The sequence below is a fragment of the Penicillium odoratum genome (assembly GCF_028828045.1).
Source record: "Penicillium odoratum strain IBT 22623 chromosome Unknown utg000001l_segment0_segment0, whole genome shotgun sequence".
Classification (NCBI taxonomy): domain Eukaryota; kingdom Fungi; phylum Ascomycota; class Eurotiomycetes; order Eurotiales; family Aspergillaceae; genus Penicillium; species Penicillium odoratum.
In genome coordinates this window covers 5,504,871-5,531,249 of record NW_026643143.1, presented here as the reverse complement: position 1 = coordinate 5,531,249, position 26,379 = coordinate 5,504,871, and the positions used below count along the sequence as shown (strand labels likewise).

The window sequence follows — 26,379 nt, the reverse complement described above, 5'->3', positions numbered from 1 at the left end:
TAATTAAAATGAAAACAAACGTTGTATTGAATTTTGCTCAATATAGGTATATATATGCAAGGTTCATTTATCGCGGATTCCCTGTTCTTTGACGTGACCCTTCTGCATGGTCCTGGCCATAGAGTTCGGTATCTTGATCCTGATGATCTATTTGATCATCCAATTAGCTGGTAGATCCCGACTTATCAATGTCTATCGGAGTAAGAGGTTGGCGGTTTCCCAGTAGATATTGAACGCAATAGCCTAGTATATTGCGCTTAGTTTGCTTCTTGGTAAGGTGATATTCGATGATTCAGCGAAAGAATAGACGTTTCTGCCGAGGGTCAGCATCAGAAGGAGATGGCTGAGCTGACTTGCGCTTCCGGCTTAGGATGGATTCTTCCTGCGTATCTGGGGTATCCTGAGTGGCTTCACGAATGGTCTGTCGAGAGAGACAGAAGTCCACATGATCATTAAAGATTCGGTAATCGGCTACTTGAGCGCGACCACATATGGGACAGTTCCATTGGGCCGGAGGATCAAGATCGGGCACATTCGCAGTGTCGGATCCGGCTGCCTCCTGACTGAGCTGTTCCAAGTCATTCATTTCATCTTGGATCTCTTGTCGAGCAGCAGTCTCAAAAGCCTCCTCCGCACTAATATCATGGGAATTAGAGTCCGGCGTGTCTGTCGAGCTAGGTCTGGCTAGTACAGCTGCAGCACCGAAGAAGTTGATGCCAGCTTTCTTGGTACTGACCAAATTTGTGCAACGGAGACCAAGTAATCGCAGCTTCATGCCAGGGATTTCCTTTTCCAATTTGACTAGCATGGGTAGTGCGAAATTGTACAGATCTTTCGCCTGAGAGACTGCCCGAGACGGAGCTATTTGACGAGTCAGGACTTCAAACGTGTGTAGTTTGACTTTGAGAACCAATGTTCGACCTTTGAACTGCGTGCGTGCTAGATCCCCTTCCAGTTCTTGAGACACTGATTGCAACTTGGCACGAATCTCCTCCTTGTCCCCAATTTCGTGGAATGTCGTCTCGGTTCCCACGCTTTTTCGCTCGTAGGTTTCGACCGGCTGGATTTTTGTACGGCCCAGACCTAGATAGCACTGGGCAAGGAACTGGAATGCTTTTTCACCAAATAATCTGGTCAAGAGCCCACGATGTGGATAAATATCACCGCAAGTTTCGATTCCAATGGAGCCTAGTTCTCGTTCAAAGACACGGCCTACTCCATTCACTTTGCGCACGGGAAGTACTCGCATGAACTCCATGATCGCAGCCCGATCGTTCGGAACCCGAAACTGACCGTTGGGTTTGTTTCGATTAGACGATATTTTTGCAATTTTTGCATTTGCAGCAATCCCAGCCGACACGGACACCTTGGTGGTCTCTAGAATTTCAGCGCGCATTCGTTGGACGGTTTCCTCCGGATCCAGTTCATTTTCAGCGCAATAGGCAGTGATGTTCAAATAAGCCTCGTCGATGCTGGCGCTCTCATACATAGGATCGTACTGTGCCAGAATTGCGCGAATCTCCTTGGCTTTCGCCGTATATTTATCGTAATTCATTGGAAGAAGAACGAGTTGAGGGCAAAGCTTCTTAGCCACAAATGACGCCATTCCGCTACGCACGCCAAATTTCCGAGCCAGGTAATTGCAAGTGGTTAAAACACCTTTGCCCACGGCCATGGGAACCGTTTTCAATTCCGGCCGGTCCAATTCCTCGACGGCGGCGAAGAACGCGTCACAATCGACATGAACCACATATTGTGAAAGATCTCGAGTCGATTCCAACTCAGCCAGGTACTCATCCGCCCGTCGCAGGTCATGACTGAGATCCAAAGTTTCAAGATGAGATCTTTCCTTGCGAATACGCTCAATCTTAATAGTCAGGTTTCGATCGCGGTCTTGCTCATGGTTGAAAAATTTGGAACCTTTAGATGCTTCGTAGATGATTTCAGAGACCTATAATTTCTCAGCAACCTAAATCGTCATTTCAGATCCAATCCGTACCTTACGCTGATCAACGGCATCTTGACCCGCTTTGGTTAGAGATGGTCCTAGCAAAGAGTATTTTAACGTGTCATTATTCTCATACTTCTCAGCCGACTCGGATTTCATGTCTTTGGAAGGTCCACCAGGGGACGCCATGATTCAACGATTTCCATTGAGTTGAAAGTTTGACGTTGGAAAAAAGAGTATTAAGTTCAGGCAACGGCCGCCACTGACGCCTGATCACGTGTCGACGCGTTCGCTTCACGTGGAACCCTCATTGTTTCAATCTTCTGTTTCTTCAACGCTTTCTCCATGTGGATACTGGACTCAACAGGTGACTTCCTAGATGGTGAGATATAACACTCAAATCTCGTTGGAACTAGGACATCGCTGACAAGAATCAGGGAAGCGTGTCTGGCTGCGGCCCGGGAAGAAGTATCTATTCGGGCGACCCCCGCAAGATGGCAGTAAGTCAAGATCTTGACGGTGAGGTTCCGCAGCTAACATTGACCAGCTCACCGCGCCATCTCTGACAGTGTGAAGGCTGCCAATACGATTTCCCGCAAACACCTCACAATCGAAGTATCGACCGTCACCCCTCGCGACGGAGTACGATGAGCCATTCAACCTCGATGGAATTCACGACTGACCGATATAGACCCGTCCACACGCGCGAACCAAAGTCACCGTGACTGATTTACATTCGAAGAAGGGTACACTGGTGGATGGGGAACAAATTCAAGGTGGAGATCGGAAATTAAATGGGGATGAACACATTATTCAGCTCGGTCGCTATGCTCATCCTCTTCGGTCCGTATGCCCTGCGCCGATCTTCACGAAAGCTCTCTCTCATACCTTTCAATCACAGAATAAGATGGCAGCCGGTGGTTTTGAGCTTCTCTTTTTCATCCAAGGAGATGAGAGCGGAGGATCCCCTAGCTAAAGTGCGCTCCAAGCTAGAGGACCTAGACATCAAGACTATCATCCCATACCTGGTGGATCAAACCACCCATGTTGTCCAGAGCAAGCGAAATACAGCTAAAGGACTCCAAGCGCTCATAAACGGCAAAGCAATTGTCAATCCCTCGTATATTGACGCTTTGGTTTATGCCACCACGCCAACAGACTTGGAAAATGAGGAAGCCTTGTCCCCACTCGAGACTGATTTCGACGCCGCATGGCCAGATGCGACAAAATATCTTCCACCTGCTGGTAACGAACCTGTCAGTCGACCGGCAGCTGCCTTTGCGCCCAACCCGGCTCGTATCAACGTTTTCGAGGGCTATACCTTTGTTTTTGGCGATGCTGCCCAATTCGAGAATTTGCATGCAGCGATCAACAATGGCCAGGGCAAGGCACTCTTTTATCAAATAGTAGACGGCGTTACCACGGCAGCCGAGATCGTCAAATTCATGAGAGATGCCGCAGGCCAGAAAAGCGGCATTGGAGAAGATGGGCCTGGCCAAGTCGTGCTGGTGAGGTTCCGATCCAAAGGTGAACACGAAACTTGGTCCATTGAGGTGGGTAACGAGGTCGCGTTGATGATTGATCGACGCGTAATTGAGCAAAGGGAATTCCTGGATGCTATTTTAGGGAATGACGCCTCTCCACTTTGTCGCCCTCTTCCTCGTGAGGAAGAGTCGAGTCAGGTGCCGTTTCCCTCAACTGCTCCGGAGCCTCAGCTGCAGCTCGTTCCAGAGGGTTCTCTTCCATCTGCATCCCCACCTACCCCCTCACAAAGATCCCCGTCGATGAGCTCTTCGAGACCCAAAGCTTCACGTGTTCGCAAGTTCGTGAGCAAAATGAAAACATTCGATGACGGCTTCGACATGGATTCAATTCCTGTATACGCATCTGACGAAGATATTAACAACACCCCGACCATGGAGTATGAGCCCCAGCCCTCTCAACATGTCGAGTCCCTGGAAAAAGTGATAGAAGAAGAAGATGTCGTCACGGATTTGCTGCCCGGCGCACGGGCGATGAAGAGACGACGAGAAGAAATGGAGCAAGGACGCCCTAGTCGTCCAGCGCCTGCGGAACATGAAGCTCCTCCAAAGCCAAAACGTGCGAAGCTCGATATCCGAGAAGCGGCGCGAAGGCATCGCGATGAGGAAGAGAAACAAAGAAAGGCTGAAGAAGATGCCCACCTTACCCAAGATGTCAGCATCGAAGACTTGCGGAATCTGGCTATCGTCGAAGAGATGGAACTTCCCGTCCGTGAAGCACCCTCCCGAGATGATCATAGCAACGATCGATGGGATGAACAATGGAATGGTCGAAAGAACTTCAAACGATTCCGGCGAAAGGGAGAGCCGCGCCATGCACGGCGAGTCCAGAGTGTCATTGTTCCCCTGGAAGAGGTCACAAGGAGAGAACTTGGTATTGGCGAGTACCAATGGGTCAGCAATCACAAGGAGCCCGCCAGGAACGATGGACCGATGGAGGAGGATCAGCCGACGGTCACTCCGAGTGAGCGGGCTGTCTCAAGGTCACAACAGTCGGTGGGTTTGTCTGCGAGTCCCGAACCTACGCCTGATCCACCTGCGCATTCATGCAGTCTCAGCCAGAAACGGCCTCGTGAAGTACGTGATTCAGAGAGTGATGAAGAACTGCGATTCCGGTTCAGGCGCAAGCGGTAACCTTCCCTTTTAGACGTTCTATATTCTCTCATGTTGCATAATTTTCTAGCGTGCTTTATAGTTTTGATGCATTGATACCCTCAAATACCACGATGAACAGCAGTGCGCAGCACTTCAATCGAATGCCTGGTTATTACTAGTCCTGCACGCTATTTCGACATGATCAATCACCTGGGCACCAATCATAACCTCAACTGCCCATGCTTGAGGCCTTTTAAGATCTCCATAGTTCTCTCCCCTTCATTCCAAGGTTTCTTTGTACTGACAAGCTTGTCGGAAATGTCGTCTGCTCTTTGTTTGCGAGCTGTCAGTGGACACATAGCTCTGAAGCTGAAGCTGTATATATTACTAAGCACTTCAAATGCTGTGATGCGGTCATCAATTCTTTATGGAATATATAATTAATGTACAATTTTTGGATAGTAGCTTGACCCAAAATCACAATAAACTTTAGCACGCCTGACTAATTCCTCTTCTCATCCTGGGAATCCAAGTCTGTGCTTTCGCCTCCATCGCGGACAATGATGCCTAAGATCCACGCGTTCACAGCGAAGAAGAACAAGGAGGCAAGGAAGAGACCGGGCACAAAGGCGGAAAGGCCGAGAAATTCCAGATAATAGCCTTGCTGGAGCCAAAGGGCCTATTCAGTGTAGTCAGCAACAACCCCTTATATATTACCCAACAAGGTACATACATACCTGTGCGATGACCCACAACAGAGCAGCTGAGATGCCGAGAGCAGGCTTGCGGATGAACTCGGAGGAGGGGAGGTAAAATGGCAGCAGGATAAGGTACCATAGGAAGTACTGTCGTCGTTAGCTTACATTAAATACGATGAGTAGTCTGGGAGACATACTTGACTCGTGCACACTTTGTTAAACGTGACAAATGCAAATGTCTGGGCCAACATGGCAGTTGCAAGGCTCTTTTTCGCCAGCACCAAGGGAAGCGCGACAACTACAAGCAATAGCTGAGGTAGGAATGCAAGCGCCTCGAAGTGGGACTCTGCATTGCCAGCAGCAGTGAGATAGAGTAGAGTGGCGTAGGGAGAAAAATTGTGTCGGTGGTCAATCCGGGTAAGATGGTGGAAGAAGGTATGGTGGAGGAAAGGCATGCCGTACTGAACATACATGACGAGGTTCAGGACAGCAAATGTCATCAGGGAAGACAGAATCAGCTTCACTCGCGAAGGAGTAATGAATCTCAAACCCCTAGATATGCAGCCAAGGTCACGAGCAGGGGTAGCGCCATCGCGCTCCGCATCCCACCACCAGAGAATCGAGATACCGTAGATGAAGGGGTAAATCTTGAAGTGCACAGCCAGACCAAGGATTAAACCGGCAAGGACGGCCTTTCTCTTCAAGGTGGCCCACAGCAATGCCGCAACTAGAACACCGAGCAACCCTTCGGAGCTGCCACGAGTGCTAATATTCGCGACCATAGGATTCCACAGCCATGCAGCGGCTACATAACGAAGCGCCCGCTCGGAGGGCAATCGATAACATCGAGTCAAGAGCTGTACAACCAGCCATCCAGCTAGAGCATCAGCCAATGCAAAGAGAATCTTCCCAAAGGCAAAAGTCACCGACGACCATGGTGCGGGTCCTTCCCAGGCTGTGGGCAAAAGCATCCACGCGAGAAGTGGCGTATAGCGATACGTATCTCGTGCATATGGGGTTTCCCCCTTCGATACATAGCGGGCGGCATCAGTGAATACCATGTAATCGATATCAGTGTACTTCATGGCAGAATGAGCATCTTGCCAGCCACCATAGAAGAGCAAAATGAGGCGCAAGGCCGTTGCCGCGAAAAAGACGCGGGTTGCGGAGTCGAAAAGAGTCATGCCTTTGCAAGTATATCAATCCACAATTGCCAAGTCAGGGGGAAGGCTTGGGCAATGTGTGAGGAAGCTCCCCTGGCCAGCTAATGCCGGCGTTCGGGTTTGTTAATAGTGCAGCGGCACAGCAGCTCGGCAAATACCACGGTTTAGATCAGATCCAGCCAATTAATCTTTAGCAGGGCTCTGAACTGATCTTTTATCTCATTTCTGAGACTGGATTTGGTGCGATGTTTGCTTAACTTAACGCTGTCAAATGTCGCGGCAGAGCGCGGTGCTGAGTCATCAATATGTGATCTGGCACTTTGGCCATTTGCGGTTAGCGTAGTCGCTTCTTTAAGCCCTCAATGACCAAGGTCGGGCTCCCATATTGCCGCTTCAAGGAGCCTATGTCCAAGCAAGTCTCCACCGGTGTTGAAGGATCAACACAGATGGGAAGTTAAATATTTCGAGCACTTTAAATGCTTAACTTTCGATTCGACATGTTCCATGAATTTGGGTAAAGGACCATGTGTGTACTTCGAGGTTCGCGCAGGCAATGGCAAGGCTAAAGCCCAACTATGTGTATGTACAATGTGGACGTATGCATCACTATGTACGACCATTGATTCATCAAAATTTTATACAGTACAACCGAATACACATTTGAAAGTGATAGAAGCGTAAGTATGCCCTATCCTGTTCCAGCAGCACTCTCAATAGTATGCAGGCTGATTGCCAAAGTAAGAATCTGGGAAGGGCTCAAAATACGGCTGTGCGGCAAACTTAGAGCCTTTCTCATGATCTGGCGTCAAGACAGCCATTGCATCGCCCCGATTCTCAAGGTCCATCCCAGGCCAAAGATTATTATCGCTCCAGCTCAAATACTCCCAAAGATACTGACCGGAATCATCGAGGAACGGGGCAGCTAAGGGATCTGAAATCCCTGCCTCACTCAACGACATCCCTAGACGACCAGGCTCAGTCGGCGCAAATAGGGAGGTCATGTCCCGACCGGCGGGAAATATGGTCGTGGGAATAATTCCTGCAGTTGATGCGCTCAGATCATCACCACGCTTACTAGCCTCATAGATACGCGAAACAGCATCTAGAGATCGCTTGGCCGTATGACCATGTGCCGACATACGCGCGAGAGTGGTCATGGCAGTCTCGACCTGCGCTTGGCAGGATTCGATTGATGCACGAGGATCATCGGTTGTGGGGTCGTTGAGGAAGAGGCCTACCAAGGGTACCAAGGACGCTTGAAATGTCCACCAGACGGCATTCCAGCCACAAAGCTGGTTGAATTGTGCTGTGGCGGCGATATTTTGGATAGAAAGTTCCGCGACTTCACGGCATTTCATAATTGCAGTGCGTTCCTCGACTCGGAGAGCAATGTATGGCACACGACGCATGGCGTAGCTGAGAAGTGTAGGGCGATAGATAAGCATCCGCTGGTTATAGAATCGCCATCTCATAACAGTACGAACTGTGCTTGTTGACTCCGTGCATGGTTCGTGGTCTTTCAGAATAGGTGGGAGATTCTCCCACCAATCAAGCAGTTGAGCATCTGCATGGGCCATTTCTTGATGCTTGACCAGTGGCGCAGCTGCCAACGACTCTTGGACTTGCGTTGCAATCTTGGCAAAGCGGATGTTCTCTACGAGCGGGAGGATGTCGAGAAAGTTTTCCTAAAGAATATTAACACGGCCCAGCAATAGGTTGGCAACGAAACGAACCTTATCTCGACAGTTCGGTGGTTTGACAGTGATGTATGGACCAAAGCGACCCATGCTAGGTCTTCCCAGTGTCATGCCCGCCCAAGTATCCATGACAAACAGGGACCACCAAACTCGACGCTTGAGGTCCATGGATGCAAGTTTCGTGGGACCGGGGACCTGTCGACTCTCGGCGAACTCTTTATGCAATCCTAATGTGGCTGCCATTCGCAATGCGGCGCCGAGGACGGAATATGCCAGATTTGGTTGGCTGATATAGTGACAATACCAACCACCGATGAGGCCAAGAGCCTGTATCGTCTCGATGTGGGAGCTCCCCAGAGAACTCAGACTCAAGTGGCTCTTGCAGCGCAGGAAGTAGGTCTGATGCGTCATATCATCTGGACTTGTGGCAGCAATGCTACCCAGTGCCAGAACAATGTTCAGCAGAGACAGCCAATGGTCATCCTTTCGGTGGCCAGTCATATAAGATTCTCGAAATGACTTCTCGTCGATCATTGGAGCAAAGGCTTGGAAGTAACAGAAGTATGCATCTAGCATCTGCATCTCACTTGGTGGAATGGATGGTGGGGGTGGAGTCACCGGTGGTTGAGGGGGCCATGCATTTTGAGGGTCATATTCAAGATCTACTTCCTCGCGTGGATAAACTGCTGGTGTGCGAGCGAAGAAGGAAGCACATCCTGGATCGAGCCACAAAATCACCTTGAGAACAGCTTGGATAGAAGAAACTCCCAAGTAAGATGAAGGCTGTCTGGATGACAGGGATAATGCATTAACGTCGTCGGAGACGCCTTCTACCAAGAAGCTAGTATGACCATTGCGGCCATCGTCCAGTTCTTCTGGCATGCTTTGTAGAGATTCAAGGTTGTCGTCTTCATTCGAGATTGGAGACACATGGGCCTCCATGGAGCCTGAGGTAGAAGGTGAAGCGGCATGGTGTGTGTTGATTTGTGCCGGCAAGGTCGACGGCGACGCTGATGTGAGCTCGAGTAGTTTTTCCCGCGACAAATTGACGAGGGACTCGGGAGGCACATGAGGGAAAAGTTTCCCTAGGATGCTGCGGTATTCATCCAGAGTCGTAGAAAGCTTCTCAACATGTCTATTCTTATATTGAGCCGACATTTCGATACATGGGACAATACATGGCTAGTAACCCACCTTCTGGAAGGCCTAGGATCGGAGTAGTGACACTGATCTGCCTTTTTATACCATCGACATGCCTCGCATGGCTTTTCACCATCACATTTAATCTTTCGATGTCGACATGATGTACATGCGCGCAGGGTCGTCACTCGGCGACTGACTGATTCACGACGCTCGGTGGCGGGTCGGGTTTTTGCAGGCGTGCGTGCCGTCGGATTTTCGAAACTCTCAAATGTGTGGAACATGGCTGCAAGATATTATCACGGAATCAAATTCACGAATCACATAGTTCAAGCCCAGAGTCAATGAAATGACAGCATTGGTGGGGGTTTTAAGACGCAGTTGTACGATTTGCTAGAACAAATATACGGATTCAAGTCGTTTTCCAAGGTATGGGTAATATCGAAACTCAAGGTTGATCACGTAGATCATATCGTGTTAAAATGGGTCGTGTCACTGGAAAACATGGAAGGAGATGGGGAGAAAATATGACCAAGAAAAAGACCAGGGAGAGGACTCGAGGCTAAGTGAGCAGCTAAGACCGAAAATAGTAATGTTTTTGGTCCGCCTAATTCTCCCCCGCATTTCAAGCAAGTCTGGGGTCTTTGTGCCCACTTCGGCGTCACCGGATGTAAACTCGCTTATTGGACATGTCACTCCGTTGTTGATTTGCGGAATCAACGGCACCATTAAATAGATGAAATTATATGGACTTGGCCAAACTTGTTGAGCTTCAAGGCTCACTCTTGCTACACCTGAACTACCACTGCCAAGTGCCGGTACATACAAATGACAAGGTCTTGGTGGGGGGCATTAAATGAATCCCGATTGTTGTACTTTCTTACCGGAAAGTGCCACGCGCCAGCTTAACCAGGGTTCACGGGCAAATTACGGAGTGCATGCTCTTCATACGCCACTGGCTAGTTCCACGCGTCGGAGCCCCTGCCATAATTTCCTCAGAGAATGGAACTTTCTCCAGGTTTGCTGACTCGGCAGAAGCAGGACAGCCCTAGGTTGCAGAAGTGGAACGAACCCTGCAGAATACCGGAAGATCGTCCGTAGAAAAGGTTCAAGACTACTTCTTAGGTTGTTTCCTGGCGTTGTATGGAAACAACTATCCAACATCAGACATTCCTTTGGTCCGGAGTTTGACCCAGGAACCCCTGGAAACCCTGTACGGAACACTTACATTGTGCGGGGAGTGGCAGTTGCCCCATGGCTAATTTCCGTGGCGAAAGCCTCGTGGATGGGGCATGGCGCCAGGGAAATTTAGCGGTGCGGGACCGAAACACATCGTTCGTATATTGATCAGGCGGGGCCAGGGACGTGCTTCCCCTTGCCCAATCACCATCATAACAAGTCCGAAGCCGAGACCCTGGTGGCGGACGCGATGTCCACATTAAGCCAAGGGCCCGAGGAGGTGGAGGCACCAGTAATAAATCCAACTCAACATCCAATGTCAACATGCTAGATGTGAGTTCCGGCGAAACGAGGTGCGTGAAACCGAAAAAGGCATAAGCTTGCGTAAACCCATGCAGAGTTGTAGAGACCCAGATTATTTGAGGGGAAATCGAAACGCCAAAGCTACCCCATGTCGACTTTGATGAAGGAACCAAACTACCAAGGGCCGTTGCCTTCGGACCCCGAAGCGGGGCCGATCATTGGTTCGGTTAGAGGGACTGGGAACACTAGCGTAAATTCGGTTCGGCTTCCTAGTAATTTTAGTGAGCATGGATCATAATCAAGGTATCTAGCCTTCGATGCGGATGCCGTATGCAATCTGCACAAAGGTATTAGAAGAACAAAGTTTCCTGGTCAACCCTAGATAAAGAGAGGCATGTCCTCCGTTGGAAGAGGGAAGTTTGGAGCCTGAAGCTGGACGGAGATGGGTCCGTGTCCAATCGGGTACTCTGCAAGTCATTTAGGTATTCTGGAAACTCCTCCATATTGAGAAGTGTTCCTTGGGTAAGCAGCATCGGCAATCTAGGGAGTCGGGACTGATTTGGTCACACGACGAGAGCACGTTTATTGATGCCTGAGGATCAAATATACGCCTATTATATGAGGTGTCGATGTCACATGTCTCGGAGTCTCCGCACCCAAATGGGAAGGTGCGTGGGGTAGCTTATCGATAAGGTAATCACTATTCATCTAAATAGCTTGAAGTCTGGAAAGCTGGCTCATAATCAACTTCTGAACCAATTCAACTGTGCATCATGGAGCTGAAAACTCATACCCTTTCCACTGGGTGGTCTTTCCGGGACAGTGAGACAGAAGATTGGATGCCCGTATCAACGGTGCCCTCCGTCGTTCAACAAGATCTGCTTGACAACAACAAGTAGGCTCATTCTGACGATGAAGGTGCTCATACTGGATATTAACGAAATTCAAATAGGCTCGAAGATCCCTTTGCCGAGTTGAATGAGGTCAAAGCACGTTGGGTGAACCAAAAGTCATGGGTATACCGCAACACGTTCGACAACCCGACCTTCTCCAATGGTTCCGCAATTGACTTGGTATTTGATGGCCTGGATACCTTTGCAACGGTGAAGCTGGATGGCCAGGTAATCTTGCAGTCCGACAACATGTTTCTAGGTCGCCGCGTGAACGTCACGAAGGCGATGCAAGCAGAGGGTGAGCACACACTGGAAATTGAATTTAAATGTGCCGAGATCAAGGCTCGTGAGTTACGTGATCAAGACAAATCTCACAAATGGGTCGGTTTTAACGGAGATATGTCTCGTCTGGCGGTCCGAAAGGCGCAATACCATTGGGGCTGGGACTGGGGACCGGTGCTAATGACTGCTGGCATTTGGCGTCCAGTCCGACTAGAAGCTTATACCGCACGTGTGGCTGACCTTTGGCCGCAAACATCTCTATCGCTCGATCAAGAGACAGCCAAGGTGACCACCACAATCAAGGTTGAAACAACGGGGGTTAAGGAATATAGAGCTCGGTTTACTCTGAGTGTGCACGGAAAGGAATTTGCGCGCCAGGACATCCCGCTATCGGCAAATCAAGCCCAGGTTTCATTTCCTGTCAATCGCCCGGAGCTTTGGTGGCCTCATGGGTATGGCAATCAGACCTTATACGAAGTTTCAGTTTTGCTGCTTTGCGGGGAGCAAATTGTGGATCAAAAAAGCAAAAGGTTTGGAATTCGATCCGCTGAAGTCATCCAACAACCGGACAAACATGGGAAATCATTTTTCTTCCGTATCAACGGGATGGACATTTTCTGTGGTGGATCCTGCTGGATACCTGCGGACAGTCTTTTGACCAACGTCACCCCTGACCGGTACCGCAAGTGGATCGAGATGATGGTGGAGGGCCAACAAGTTATGATTAGGTATGTATTGACCAATGTGTACATGAGTGATCTAAAATGGCTACAGAGTATGGGGAGGTGGTATCTACGAAGATGCTACATTTTACGAAGCCTGTGATGAGCTAGGAGTGATGGTTTGGCAAGACTTCATGTTTGGCTGTGGCAACTACCCAACATGGCCCTCCCTACTTGAATCTGTGCGCCAAGAAGCGATCTATAATTTAACGCGACTACGCCACCACCCGTCCATTGTGATCTACGTCGGCAACAATGAAGACTACCAAGTCCAAGAGTCAGTCGGCCTCACATATGATTTCGAGGATAAAAATCCGGAAAATTGGCTCAAATCTGATTTTCCGGCCCGATACATCTATGAGAAGCTGCTGCCGGATGTGGCTTTGGAGTACTCCCCGGGGACTTTCTACCATCCAGGCAGTCCATGGGGTGATGGGAAAATCTCCTCGGATCCGACAGTGGGAGATATGCATCAGTGGAATGGTAAGTCAACTAGTCACAACAATCAGAAGTCCGCTGAAAATTTCTAGTATGGCATGGAACACAGGAGAAGTACCAAATATTTGATACTTTGGGTGGCCGATTCAACAGCGAATTCGGCATGGAAGCGTTTCCGCACATGGAAACAATCAAATCATTTTCTCGAAACCCCAAGGATCATCACCCTCAATCTCAAGTGATGGATTTCCACAATAAGGCGGACGGCCATGAGAGACGACTAGCGACTTATCTGGTAGAGAATTTCAGATTTCCGCATGGCGGAAGTCTCGAAGTAGGATTACCCCGTCATGTTCAATACTAGCGATAATGTTGACGCACTTAGGCATACATCTATCAAACTCAAGCTGTCCAGGCCGAGACAATGATGTTTGGGTATCGAGGCTGGCGGCGCCAGTGGGGCGATGAAAGACATTGCGGAGGAGCCCTGCTTTGGCAGCTCAATGATTGCTGGCCGACTATTTCATGGGCCATTGTGGATTATTTCCTAAGGCCAAAGCCTGCCTATTACGCGGTCAAGCGTGTGCTCAATCCCATCGCCGTTGGTGTGCGACGTGAACACCACGACTGGAGTGTGGTTCATGCCCAGCCAGCGCTCAGCAGTCAGTATGAATTATGGGTCGTCAGTAATAAGCCTGAGACACTTCAAGGAAAGGTTGAGCTGCGGTTTATTTCCATTGAAACTGGAAAAGAAATACGCTCGCCCTTGATTCGAAACATTTTGATTGTAGGGAATGGCACAACAAACGTCATTACCGACGGCATCATCGATCATGTTGCAGAACCGGACCCTCATGTGCTAGCTGCACGAGTGTGGGTAAACAATGAACTTGTCGCCCGGGATGTTGACTGGCCGCAACCTTTTAAATACATCAACATCCCGACGCCGCCAATCGAGATTAAACGATCGAGCTCGTCTAGAACAGACAATGTACAGACGGTGACGATTGCTGCGCAAAAACCGGTGAAATGTTTGGTCTTTGAGGAGCGAGATGGAATCAGATATAGCGACAATGCGCTGGACATTGTCCCTGGCGATGTGCAGCAGATTGCCATCACGGGGCTGTCGGCGGACGTATCAAGCTTGACATATAGATTCCTGGGACGGGAGGAGTCCGCTCAAGAGGTGTCTATCTAGATATTCAGGGACGAAGAGCCGGTAGACTGTCCAATACATGAGTTCATATCTTTCATTTCCATGCACTTCAGTCATAATTTTATAATACTAGATAATGTAAATCGGCCGGGAGTTGTGATTTTCTGTACATTTTATACCGAATGCTCCAATCTGGTAGAATAAGGCTATCAAGATTGAGCAGAATCTTGGAATATTTGACGAAAAAGCATTCATATGTATCCTTAGCTTTGGAACCCAGTTTCAATGATATCCTAACCAGGAAGCCCAAAAGGCCGCGCATCTATCTCGCAGATTGTTCCCGGGGGTGGAAGCTCCCCTGTTTGGAAATAATTTCTAACGAACTTGGTGGTACATTCGGAGGATGCAGCCAATGAACAGTGCTATGAATATCAGGTTAACCTTCAAAGCCAGACAATCAGCAAATTAATCGGGATGGAGCACTTACACCGACGGAGTTTTGCTGTAGTACTCCGGCACCGGAGAAGCCAGAAGACATTTTGACGGCACTATAGTATGTAAGCTGGATTGCTGAGTGGGTCGTAGGTATTGGTATTCTTACTTTTGAAGAGGAGTCACTGGGTCATATGAGTTGCCAATGAAAAGTAGAGGATGCGACGTATTTTGAACGAATGATCCTTAACAGTCGTGGTCATGGGTCAGCGCTAAGTAAAATCCCACATATCAGATGCAACTTACCATTAAATGGCCATTCCGGTCTTATGTGCCAGTGAGGACAGGACATACGAATGGCAGACCATTCATCTCCGAGTGCGTGACTTTGATTTTGAAGGGTTTGCCAATACTTCATATACTCATGCTTTGCAATTCCATGCATGTCTTTTGCATCTGTGCATAGAATACCTGACAGTGCCTCAAAATTTCCTTCATCATGAAGAGCCTTCCGGGTCTGAGCTTTGAGATCTGCAAAGGAAGATCCATTGCGACGAGAGTGATCCGTGAGGAGTTCTGCCAAAATTGGAAAATTGGCCATTGGTGAGTACAGAGACCTGATAATTATCACCCTAACATCGCTATATGTGACGATTTCAGGTCCTCTATTCGTTGATCCAGGAACTGCAACGGGGTTGACTGAGATATCAGCGAGAATATCGTAGAAGCGCTCTCTGGTCGTGTGTAAACTGTCCAAGGCAAATGGACATGACTTCGGACCTGCTTCATGGCAGTAATCGAAGAACTTTTCCAGTGCTGAGTCTGCATCCTGAAGATTAGCGAGCCAATTACCATCATAGTAATCATCTGAGTCGCAAACTCCATCAACCACCAAGCGATGAATGCGGTGGGGCTGCAACGCAGCAAAAGTTGCACCCAGAACACTTCCATATGAGAATCCCCAATACAGAATTTTTTCCTCTCCCTTCTGCCACTTGTTCCGCCGAGTGTTTTGCACTTGAACTTCAGATTTCACTCCAGTATCTAGACATCTGGTACTCTCCTTCTCACGCCACTCGCCATGCCGCTCGATAAGTTCAACCATATCTGCCACCACCGGCGGAGTGTTCATGAAACGTCCTATCCATTCCGAACCACCAGCATCAACATCCAGAGTAGAGCAAGTATCGCTAAAGGCCTTTGCCCGTGCCCAAAGGTGATCAAATGCAATATCTGAGCTCCCAGAATTCCCCTCTACCTCCAACTCAAGCTGCCACGCGTCTCGCGCTGCCGAATTGACAAAACAAGAGAGTTGAGGAGTGGTATTTTTGACTCCTCTTGGATCAAAGCTAATCACATCAAAATACTTTGCACTGGATGATTGGGCATCTGCATGGTCGGGAGATGTCTCAAAATCAATAATTTTTTGAATAGCCTTACCCCTGGTAACGGCAAGGGATACGCCAGACCCACCAGGTCCACCGGGATTCAGAATAACAGGACCGCCATATCGCACATCTGTGACTGGAACTCTTGCTGGAAGCCGAATCACTGCTAGTGCGATCTTTGCCCCTTCACTGTCCGTGGCATTGTAGTTCATTGGTAGCTCGAGACGGGCACACTCGAAGTCGCCATTTTCGTAGCAGGGGTGATAAATGAGTTGCTTGCCTGGTGTGATCTGCTGCTTGTTAGTAGCTCTCAGGTCATCCATTCAAAGTCACTCACGCAGTCCCACTGAAATTCCCTATCAGCTACCGGTTGGATAGTCTGTAGGCCCCTGAGATTGTCTCGAAAATACTGAGTCCACAGGATTGCTAGGGTAGAGATAATAGCCACAGGTCGCAAAGCTTTGTGTTTCCATCGCGATAACCTAAAATTCGATGTTGGCGTATGGGTTTCTTGGTGACCCTTTTTGTCAAGATACATTCTGGTGAATGCGGGGTCGCGTTGTGACCGATGGAGATAAGCAGCTGCTTCCGAGGAAAGGGACAAGGCGTAGGATTGAAGTTATTTTCGACTCAATAATTGAATAAAACAAATAAACCAGGAGAGATGATCTACAAAGAATCGAGTCCAGTCACAGGTCACAAGGTTGAGGTGACTAGTTCACGCTAGTTGTAGACTAACCGAGATAACAAGTTACGCCATATTTGAAATGAATATCTGAATGATCACAGCTTACATGACACATTTACTGGTAGACAAAATCACATTCTGATGGCTATAAAAGAGTCGTGAATGGAAAATGTGACAGCACATAGATATGCAAAATAGTAACGATAGACCAGATTACTTGAACATCCAGCTTATTGAGCTCCGTTTTCCTTTCTGTAAGAAGGCTTCCCATCAGGCGATGTCTTCCCGTTAAGAATCCCATTAGGACGTGCGGTCGCAGAGATAGATGGTCTCCTAGTGCCTGTCGATGGCATCCGAGTCACCGGGCTACTTGGGCTCCGATTAACCTCTTGCTCCGCCAGGCTCCAGAGATGATGTGATGACCTGATCTGAGTGACAAAAGTCCAACCATGGCGTTTTTTCTCGGCTACCTGGGAAATGCGCGGGAAAATAGTAAGGAGTTCCGTCGGACTTCCGGCATCCCTCTTCGCATTTGCGGTCTTTTCTCCCGGAAATTCAAAACACGCCCATTCATCATCATCCCAAAGAAGAGGCTCGAAGTCTGGCTCATATTTAATTTCAGCATGTTGGAGAGGGATCCAAACATTCATTGCTTCCTCCGCAATCTTCGACATAGTTTGTCGAAGCTCCTCTTGTTTGATATCTGAGAGGGTACCAAATAGATGGTGTGTCACGTCCCGAGCAATTCGTGAGACTCTGGACAGGGCAGACCTCCTTTGAACCGTCTCATCAATTGAAAGAAGCATGGCCCGACAAAATGATTCTTTTTCGCCATTTGTTGTGGCAAGTTCGCTCAGTACACGGCGCAGCTGGTTGTCATCTGAATCCAGATAATTCGGCTGAAAGATGTGTTTCTCAATCTCTCTTGATAGAATGGCTAGTGTGATAACGAGTCGCATTCCCTTGGCAGCCTTGCTGGTGGAAGCGGGCAGAGGGACAGTATGCGGCATCATAAAAGTGCTACCTTTTCGAAATGTCTCCCATGAGATATGATCCTAATACTGTGAGTCAAGTGTTCTCCAAATGATTATGTGATACAAACAATCAAGATGTCTTGGTTCAAGACCTTGGAAATTTGCTGTGTGGCATAATCCCATAGATTGGCAAATTGATCGGTCCTGATAGAGTCAATATCGAAGCCATGAACGTGTCGTGTATTGTGGATTTCGTGACTCACATGAGCTCTATGTCCATTTCTGAGTATGGGGCTCTGAAGCTCTCCGTCTGTTGCAACTTGACTTGGAATTCTGTCATCATACGCTCCAGAGACGCGTAATCTTCACTCAACTTCTCGCTTCTCTTTTTTTCCGATTTCAAGCGTTCATCGAGTGCCGTTTCAGAAGCTGAATTCTTTTCGATGATAGCATCCTTCTCTTTTAGAGCCCTCTGCAACAAAGTATTTTCATCAGACAACCGCGTAGCTCTCATTGTTTCTTGAGATTTCTCTGATCTCAAATTCTTGGCATCTTTTCCAAGTGCATTGATCTTCTGCAATTGATCGGCGATAACCCTGTCCTTGTCTGCCATCTCTTTTTTCAACCTTTCCAACTGCGCTTGGGTGTCTTCATGAGCTTTCTTCTCATTCTGGATTGTTGCCGCCATAGTTTTTATAGTGATCATATGGTCTTTCCCCAAGTCGTTTAGTTGTTTTATCTGCTGTTTCTGGTGATCGAATTCGCACATGATGGTGGTAGTAGCCTGTAGCTCAGGACTAGTGGCTAATTCAATGACGCATTTCAAAAAGCTCTTTAGAGAATCACTCTTTGGAGAAGATAAAATGACATCTTGTGTTGCAGGCTGTGGAGGGGACTTGGTTGCCACTGACATGATGACTGGATTGACTGTTCTCGTGATTTGAATATTTTCAGATCGATTGCTAAGCACTTCATCTGCTGGAAATTACTCGCATTTATAAATTTCTCTCCCTTGTTCATTTCCTGTATTTTCATGTTCCTAGCGAAGACCAATTCGTGTAACCATGAGCTGGCAATAAGACCAGGGTATGCCTTGGCCTTGGAAGTCTGCACAAACAGTGACGGAGCCTTGGTCAGCTGGTTCTGTAGCATCCATGCCAGCAATGACCAGTATATAGCCTTATGTTTGCTGGGAAGTGATGAGTTGTCTGATGCATAGGTACAGGGATGCTTGGCAACGTGGTCCAGTAGTCGCGCTACGGGATTTCGGTGATGCGAACCACTTGCATGCCCCGCATCTTATTCTCGCTTCATGTAATTGCCTTGAATAAAAGACGCCTTGCTGAGGCGAATAATTTGATTTTTAAATCCCGCCCGGTTGCTATTCGTCAATCTTCACTAACTGTTAATACGCGGCGTTCTAGGTACTTGCCATAGATGTATTTTCAGTCGCTTGGAGCGCATGGCGACAACAAATGTCCAGCCACAGCGGTATAAATGCTTTCTAAGCTTGCAGAAAGGTGTAATGGACAGGGGTTTGTACCTCACAGTCGGATGAACTACCCCGCAACAGGAGATCAAGTCATTCCTATTCCTTTCTTTTTAATTGCTATACAACACCAAAGTCCGTTTCCACTTATGTACATATCTTTATCTTAAGAGAGTAACATCCATACTGACCACAAATTAAAGTCTGGGGAGGTTTTCTGGTATGATTTGTTCCCAGATCATGCCATTGAATCCTGGCGTCGTGGTGAATCGGGTCTGGCCTCAGCGTTAACAGCCAAGACAACACCCCCATCCACCTGGGCACTCCATAACTAGTGATTAACAGAATAGAAGGGGCTATTATAACTTTTCAAAAAAATACTTCTATATTGCAAATATCTATGTCCAAAAAATCCATACCCAATCCAGCGAAATGCAAACCCCTTTTGCCAGCCCTTAATCACCCTTACCATATCTATACATCAACGTGCTCATGTCTTTCGTCAATTGGCTTTTCAATCCTCTCTGTGTGAATGGTGCGGTGGTATCCAGGCTGAACAGGCCGACCCCGAGACTCAAACACGCCTCCAGTGAGACCTCCCTTCTCAAAGAGATGGTCTACATCTTCGAGCTCGAGGCCCTTTGTTTCCGGGAAGAAGAAATAAACCATCGGAATCTATGAAAGTTAGTTTGGAAACCTGTTGGTTGGTCAGGAAAATCATACCCATGCAAAGCAGAAGCACGCGAAGATGATGAATGTTCGCCACGAGATGTTATCAATAGCTGTCGGCGTTATTTGCACAACGATGACTAGAGGGTTAGTAAAGTTAGGCTTTAGTAGATGACTGGTAACCTACAAACACAGATCCAGTTCACAAATCCTCCAAATGCCTGGCCTCGGGCCCGAATGCGGGTAGTAGTGATTTCACTAGGGTAGAACCTGGCATACTGTTAGAGCTTTGACCAAATGCAAGGAAGTGGAGGGAAATAACGCACCAGGGTACAGGCAAATAACCAATTCCCAGGAAGATTTGAAAAATGAATACGAAGACTGTGGCAGCATATGCGCAGGCAGTGCTTCCAACGGAGAGCAAGGCGGCAACTAGAACAAAGCATACACAAAGCCCTGCAGCTGATACCATCAGGGAAGATCGTCGACCAAGCCTATCCATGCTCCATAGAGGAATAATTGATCCAGCCAAATACGCCAGCGAGGTACAGCCGCCAAGAATCAATGAAAGATTTCGAGAAAGTCCCATTGCATGCTGGTAGACTGTAGGTGCGTAGTAATTGATCATGTTTGAACCTGTAAGACACATAAGATTTGATTTCTGGGCGGATTAACGAATCATACCGGTGAACTGCTGTTGTATATTGACAAGAGCACATAGCATCATACGACGAAGGTTTTGAACCTCGCCACCAGCCACCAGCTCCTTGTACTTGAATGGGCCACCTGCAGACTCAATCTCAATCGCCGACTCAATCTGGTGACGCAGCCGGACTACCTCGGGGCTTGACTCATCAGCAGGTTGCTCCAGCTGGAGATAAGCCAGAACTCGGGCTGCCTCATCGCTGCGGTCCTGTTCGCAAAGCCAGCGAGGTGTATCAGGAAGGGGGATCATCTGTAGAACCAAACAGACGGCGAAGAAAGCTTGGAAGCTAATAGGGAAGCGCCATTGAACGGTGGAATCGACGAAGCTAAGGCCATAGTCGAGCCAATATGCGATACATAATCCGAGAATCGTAACGGTTCCTTGAGCCGATAGAAGTCTCCCACGACGTTCAGGTCGAGCCATCTCTGAATTTATGTTAGTGATTGATTCTTCCAACTGGGGGTGTCGAGTTAACTTACCACTTTGGTAAGTCGGAACAGTACTGCTGTTGATACCATTGCCAAAGCCAGTGACGACTCGCCCAACCAAAAACTGTGTTCGGGTATAGGAAGAGCTTAGAATGATCGTACCAATGACCATGATTGTACCACCTGCTATGATCATCTTTCTCCGACCGACTTTATGGCCGACCACGAAACTGAGGAGACATCCGACAGCGCAACCAATGTCATAGATTGAAGTCACTACCATTCTTAGCCGTCTTTTAACGATTCTGGGGGATTTGAAACTTACAGATTCCCTGCATGTTGGCATTAGGATGTCCAAAAGTAATTCCAAATTGGTTATCCGCTCCGATGAGGCCTGACATGACTCCCTGGTCATAGCCAAGCAAGAGGAAGGCCTGACAACTCGCCGCTGCATAATATGAGTATTTTCCCGCGTCAAAAGACAAAATTTCATACGCATACCTGTCACTGCCCAATGCAAGTGTTTTCCACGCAATCGAATCATGTCCGGCGATTTGGGCACAACAAAGAATTCATGTAGAGTCCGGGGCCCCAGGGGGGATTTCTCCGCCATTTGATGGGCAATGACGACCAATCTGGCTCGCGGTGTTATTGAACCGAGAAGAAATTCTCGGTATAAATGAACCCGGTGTTGCATTTGTATTGGCTCGCTGAAGGCCAAAATCCGGGGATATGTGGGGTTCTTGTGGAGTCCCCCCGCCCCTCATGGTCAAGGGTAATCAAGGCTTCGGCAAAGGCTTTGATGGCTTGATTTTGCTGGCCTAACTTCTTCACCGAGCGACGCCACTCAACTTTCTTTTTAGGTGAAGATTGTCGATGTTTCAAGTCAAGTTGAAATTTGATCATTATATAACTTAGTCGGAATGTGAGCTCTGATTGACAAATCAATGTAACATCTTTCCCTGTCTTGCCGCCCGTTCTCAAATGATTCTACGATGTATCCTACCTCCAAAGCCATATAAGATTTAGAAAATCGAGATGGGAAAATCACGTCTTGATTCAAGTCTCCTTGTTCTGACGTTTTCATTCATCTCCTAGTAGCAGCTTACGCCACCACTGCTCTGGCAAAATTGGCTCCTTTGACTGTCAATGTTAACTGGGATGATGTGCTGATCGAATCCAATATAACACCTACTCTGCAGTCTGTGGCAACTTCTCCGATGCTAGCAGATAGCACCACCCGGGAAAACATACTAGATTCTCTACACGTAGTCGCAGCCGATTATGTGGTATCCATATCCTCACATTTGCGGTCCCTGAATCAATGCACCTGTCATCAATGAAACACTTTGTATCACTAGCTGGGACTTCACTATGCTGATCAACATCTGTTCGACTTCCTTGCGAGCACTCCGAATGTCTCACATATGATGAACTTCAGTACAACGCTGGATTGGCTGTGGGTCAGCAATATCACATACACCTCCCCAGAAGACTTGGAATACTATTGACTGGAACATGACAAGGACACCCAGCTGTGGGACCCAATATAAAGGAGATATTTGGCTACTACCGTCGCCACTCTCGTGGTTCGTGGATGGCAGCTTCACAGACGAGTACGGTACCTACCGTGAGCCAGGCCATCACCTGTATATTGGGTACTGGGAGCTTCTCAATTAATCTGAGGCCGAGCACACTATCAACCTATATAGCCAGATCTATGACGCAGTCATCGCCGTTGTTTGTGAAGTCTCGTATGAAGTCTCGCCGAAGGCACATTTCATTGGTCTTGCCTTGTCCACCCGCAATGTCACCCGCGCCCAAGACTTTTTGGATCCAAACAACCATGCACCCAACACACCATTAGAACGGATCAGCTACCACCACTACGCGACTCGAGATAACTCAACATCCTAGAGCGAAGCGGCACAAAGCTCCCAAATGGCAGAGACATTCCTCGAAGAAGCGCAGCAGATTGAAGCAGTGCGGAAACTGATCTCGCCGTCGACTCGCACTACAGTTGGTGAACTGGCCACAATGGACCCCCTCAGGTCGACGGTAATTCACCCGAACTATAAGATTTCAGACGAGTACTGGGTATGGTGCGGTAGCATATATGCCTACGTCTTCCTAAGATTGTTGTCCTCGGCATCGATACGGTTGGTGGAACCCAGTTAGTGGATATCCTGGCCAGTGCCCTTCCGCGTCAATGGTTGATTACCACACCGGCCTTCCGACTGCACGTCTACGAGTTTCTCTAACTCATACAGGCTAGTCTTTGCCCTGGAAATAAACTCAAAGAAACTCGTCCAATCGAGTAGTGATGGAACTCAGGTGCATGCACATGCTTTCGAGATAAACAACCTGGAAAGAAAGACATTGCCGGTTGATAAACTTGATCAGACGGTCATGGGGTTAATGTGCAGGCCTTCCAGAGTTGGATCATGGAACTTTTGAATTTGAGCTCTGGGGCCAATATAAGGCAAATTGAGCACATCAAAGGCGGTAGTCTCAGCCTTACGCCATATGCCACTGCCGCACTGACCGAGTCGTGATAAAAATACATTATTGATTTTTCAAGTGTTGTTTTATGAAAGCTGCCTGCATTTCATGGGTTATGAGAAAACCACTTCTCCAATTTGACCAGAAGGCTCTATTACTCGGGACTTGGGTAGACCGTGGACTTTTTGGACACACGTTTGGAAACCCCCACCCGACTTTTATTCTTTGCCCTTCTTCTCCCAGTTCGTTGATTATAATTTTGGAGAGTAACTCCACCATTTAAATAATACGGTAGAAAAGAGGGTACGATATATGGTAGGAGAGTTCATCCACGTAGCTAGGCTTATTGCGGGGGTGGGCGGGACTCGGCTATAGATCGCCATAACCGCGATGCGGCAAAGCTTATCGGTATTTCGAGTCGTTAGTCATCTCCGCCAAAACATATTCCGTGACGTTCATACTTCATTCTTCTCTATTCCTCCACCTTTCACAATGGTATCCATTCCTACTTACCAAAAGGCAGCCGTCGTGCAGGACCCCGGTGAGAACTTCAAGATCGTGCTCCGCGATGACGTCCCCATCGGAGAACCAGGACCCGAAGAGATCCTCGTTAAGTTAACATGCACGGGTCTTTGGTAAGTTCATATCTCCATGGTTCATTCAGCTCTGACGCCAAGTAGCCACTCTGAAGTGCGAGCCGTGCTAGCTTGGGCTGTGTACAAATCAATCATCGGGCATGAAGGTGTTGGGACAGTCGTCAAAGCGGGCGCTAACGTTTCCCCTTCCCTTATGGGTAAGCGCGTGGGAGTGAAATGGCTTTACAACGCCTGCACGGAATGTTCAATCTGCCAGCGAGGATTCGCCAACAATTGTCCCAAGCAGCTAAACACTAGTCGTCATGTTCCTGGCACATTACAGCAGTACGTTGTGGCCGATGCACGGTTCATCACGATGATTCCCGAGGGACTCAGCGATGAAGTCGCCGCTCCACTTCTCTGTGCTGGTCTCACCATGTCAGGAGCCTTGGCGCATCTCGACCAGGAGCTACAGCCCGGTGACTGGATTGTGATTTCGGGGTCGGGTGGTGGACTCGGTCACATCGGTGTGCAAATTGCTGCACGAGTCAAGAAGCTTCGAGTCATCGCGATAGATAGTGGCAATGCCAAGCGAAAACTTAGTTTGGAATCTGGGGCGGAGGCATTTGTGGATTTCAAGACGGAGGATGTCGCAGCGCGGGTATTAGAATTGACTGGAGAGGGTGCCCACGCCACCATTGTCGTGCCAGGGACCAAGGAAGCCCTTCAAACGGCACCATCAGTGGTAAGAAACATGGCGACTATCGTGTCTGTGGGATTACCACCAAATCAGATGGATATTCCGATTTCTGCGACCATCTGTGCTGCTCGAGGTGAGATATATATACCAGGATCTGTTCACATAGTTCGAGTGCTAATTTGAACAGGGCTTGTGATCAAGGGATCGTCAGTGGGCACTGAGATTCAATTGACAGAGTTGCTAGATCTGGCTTTGAAAGGAGTGATCACCCCGGCCGTTGAAGTATTTGATTTTGGTGAAACCCCTAGACTCATTCGTCAACTGACCAATGATGAGATTCTGGGTCGGGCAGTGGTGAGAATTCCAGGGTAGAAGAGATAGATCAGAAATAATAGAAGGGGAGGAATTTCGTTTGATCAGTTTCATCTATAAATGTGCCGGATAAAGTGATAAGACGATAAACCTCTTATCGGCAAACCTCACTTCTGCACCTCCCACCATCACAACCTTCACACCTGGAAATGGGCACCAAAAGATCTTGGCAAGGGCAACCTGTCGTAAAAGACACAGATGCTACTATGACATCCGAAACAACCAGCCCGATCATCTCGGTATTCGAGGGTTTTCGCAATGAGCTGGACCAACATCACGACCGACGTGAGCGAATCATCAAGGCCAGCCGGGACATTACCGCGCTGAGTAAGAAGATGTAAGTCTGTCGCTGTTCTTCCCCTGATTTCTCAATCTAACCAGGCGCAGGATCTTTGCTCTCCAGCGTGTCCGCGCCATCAATCAACCCCTCCCCCAGAAAATCGCACAGGAAAACCAAACCCGCCTCGATCAGATCAAAGCACTCTTCACCTCCATCATCCCTGACGTCACAGGTATCAATGCATGGCGATACCAGCGCCAGATCGGCGGCGGAATCCAAGAGTTTATCGAAGCGATCTCATTCGACCACTACCTACGCACACAAACACTGATCACCCACGCTGAGGTGCAAGCGCAACTCCCCGCCGAGCTCCTCGTCACCGAAGACGACTACCTGATGGGTCTGTTTGATCTGACAGGCGAGATGATGCGATTTGCCGTGACAGCATTGAGCTCCGGAAATGTGTCCAAGCCGGACACCGAGACAGAGTCAGCGGACGCGACACCGAAACTTCCCAATCTCTCTACTACACAGGCTGGCATTGTCGTTGATTTACGAGCTATGCGTGCGGCTTTTGAAGCACTTAGTGTTCCCAAGCGAGCAAATATGCTGCGCGATCTATTCAAGAAGGTAGAGGTGATGCAGAGTAGTGTGGAGAAGGTGGAGCGCGCGGCATATGGCATCTTGGTGCGTGGGAGCGAACGGCCAAGTGGATGGACGCCGGATTTGTCGGCGCCAGTTGAAATGGAGATTCATTGATAAAGAAATTGGAAGTTAAAGTAGCCATATTAAATCTCATAAGAGCTCTGGCAGCCGTATTTGTTTTCCCAGACCTAGAAATCACCAGTATCATAGACTGGCAACACAAAGCCGCACGGCCATTCTGTTTGAACGCCACAAATCGGAACTTGAAGCCCGAAG

At 48.4% G+C, this 26,379-nt stretch overlaps 11 protein-coding genes across 11 annotated transcripts; 5 read left to right on the top strand and 6 right to left on the bottom strand.

Moving 5' to 3' along the window:
- Positions 1 to 292: 292 nt before the first annotated feature.
- Positions 293 to 2,137, bottom strand: N7520_002002 (Y-family DNA polymerase; the record flags this gene model as incomplete). The annotated part of the gene is made up of 2 exons (XM_057135937.1): positions 293 to 1,951; positions 2,000 to 2,137. 2 exons carry the CDS (start codon positions 2,135 to 2,137, stop codon positions 293 to 295), a joined length of 1,797 nt encoding a protein of 598 aa, XP_057001873.1.
- Positions 2,138 to 2,293: 156 nt separating this feature from the next.
- Positions 2,294 to 4,623, top strand: N7520_002001 (DNA damage response protein RcaA; the record flags this gene model as incomplete). Its single annotated transcript, XM_057135936.1, has 5 exons — positions 2,294 to 2,330; positions 2,386 to 2,448; positions 2,496 to 2,590; positions 2,640 to 2,791; positions 2,850 to 4,623. 5 exons carry the CDS (start codon positions 2,294 to 2,296, stop codon positions 4,621 to 4,623), a joined length of 2,121 nt encoding a protein of 706 aa, XP_057001872.1.
- Positions 4,624 to 5,086: 463 nt separating this feature from the next.
- N7520_002000 (glycosylphosphatidylinositol-alpha 1,4 mannosyltransferase I) lies at positions 5,087 to 6,466 on the bottom strand (the record flags this gene model as incomplete). The annotated part of the gene is made up of 3 exons (XM_057135935.1): positions 5,087 to 5,263; positions 5,322 to 5,429; positions 5,480 to 6,466. The coding sequence occupies 3 exons, from the start codon at positions 6,464 to 6,466 to the stop codon at positions 5,087 to 5,089; spliced, it is 1,272 nt and encodes a 423-aa protein (XP_057001871.1).
- A 689-nt stretch (positions 6,467 to 7,155) lies between these two features.
- N7520_001999 (uncharacterized protein) lies at positions 7,156 to 9,566 on the bottom strand (the record flags this gene model as incomplete). Its single annotated transcript, XM_057135934.1, has 3 exons — positions 7,156 to 8,130; positions 8,179 to 9,277; positions 9,337 to 9,566. The coding sequence occupies 3 exons, from the start codon at positions 9,564 to 9,566 to the stop codon at positions 7,156 to 7,158; spliced, it is 2,304 nt and encodes a 767-aa protein (XP_057001870.1).
- Positions 9,567 to 11,537: 1,971 nt separating this feature from the next.
- On the top strand, positions 11,538 to 14,297 carry N7520_001998 (beta-mannosidase; the record flags this gene model as incomplete). The annotated part of the gene is made up of 5 exons (XM_057135933.1): positions 11,538 to 11,659; positions 11,717 to 12,667; positions 12,714 to 13,144; positions 13,192 to 13,433; positions 13,485 to 14,297. 5 exons carry the CDS (start codon positions 11,538 to 11,540, stop codon positions 14,295 to 14,297), a joined length of 2,559 nt encoding a protein of 852 aa, XP_057001869.1.
- A 251-nt stretch (positions 14,298 to 14,548) lies between these two features.
- N7520_001997 (TAP-like protein-domain-containing protein) lies at positions 14,549 to 16,613 on the bottom strand (the record flags this gene model as incomplete). Its single annotated transcript, XM_057135932.1, has 4 exons — positions 14,549 to 14,677; positions 14,743 to 14,825; positions 15,042 to 16,365; positions 16,413 to 16,613. The coding sequence occupies 4 exons, from the start codon at positions 16,611 to 16,613 to the stop codon at positions 14,549 to 14,551; spliced, it is 1,737 nt and encodes a 578-aa protein (XP_057001868.1).
- Positions 16,614 to 16,993: 380 nt separating this feature from the next.
- Positions 16,994 to 18,650, bottom strand: N7520_001996 (uncharacterized protein; the record flags this gene model as incomplete). Its single annotated transcript, XM_057135931.1, has 3 exons — positions 16,994 to 17,818; positions 17,866 to 17,941; positions 18,001 to 18,650. 3 exons carry the CDS (start codon positions 18,648 to 18,650, stop codon positions 16,994 to 16,996), a joined length of 1,551 nt encoding a protein of 516 aa, XP_057001867.1.
- Positions 18,651 to 19,700: 1,050 nt separating this feature from the next.
- N7520_001995 (uncharacterized protein) lies at positions 19,701 to 21,642 on the bottom strand (the record flags this gene model as incomplete). Its single annotated transcript, XM_057135930.1, has 8 exons — positions 19,701 to 19,901; positions 19,950 to 20,035; positions 20,083 to 20,165; positions 20,222 to 20,531; positions 20,580 to 21,026; positions 21,081 to 21,305; positions 21,355 to 21,477; positions 21,531 to 21,642. The coding sequence occupies 8 exons, from the start codon at positions 21,640 to 21,642 to the stop codon at positions 19,701 to 19,703; spliced, it is 1,587 nt and encodes a 528-aa protein (XP_057001866.1).
- A 1,328-nt stretch (positions 21,643 to 22,970) lies between these two features.
- Positions 22,971 to 23,290, top strand: N7520_001994 (uncharacterized protein; the record flags this gene model as incomplete). The annotated part of the gene is made up of 2 exons (XM_057135929.1): positions 22,971 to 23,126; positions 23,165 to 23,290. The coding sequence occupies 2 exons, from the start codon at positions 22,971 to 22,973 to the stop codon at positions 23,288 to 23,290; spliced, it is 282 nt and encodes a 93-aa protein (XP_057001865.1).
- Positions 23,291 to 24,023: 733 nt separating this feature from the next.
- Positions 24,024 to 24,989, top strand: N7520_001993 (uncharacterized protein; the record flags this gene model as incomplete). Its single annotated transcript, XM_057135928.1, has 2 exons — positions 24,024 to 24,166; positions 24,212 to 24,989. The coding sequence occupies 2 exons, from the start codon at positions 24,024 to 24,026 to the stop codon at positions 24,987 to 24,989; spliced, it is 921 nt and encodes a 306-aa protein (XP_057001864.1).
- A 395-nt stretch (positions 24,990 to 25,384) lies between these two features.
- On the top strand, positions 25,385 to 26,217 carry N7520_001992 (translin family protein; the record flags this gene model as incomplete). Its single annotated transcript, XM_057135927.1, has 2 exons — positions 25,385 to 25,515; positions 25,566 to 26,217. The coding sequence occupies 2 exons, from the start codon at positions 25,385 to 25,387 to the stop codon at positions 26,215 to 26,217; spliced, it is 783 nt and encodes a 260-aa protein (XP_057001863.1).
- Between the last annotated feature and the right edge of the window lie 162 nt (positions 26,218 to 26,379).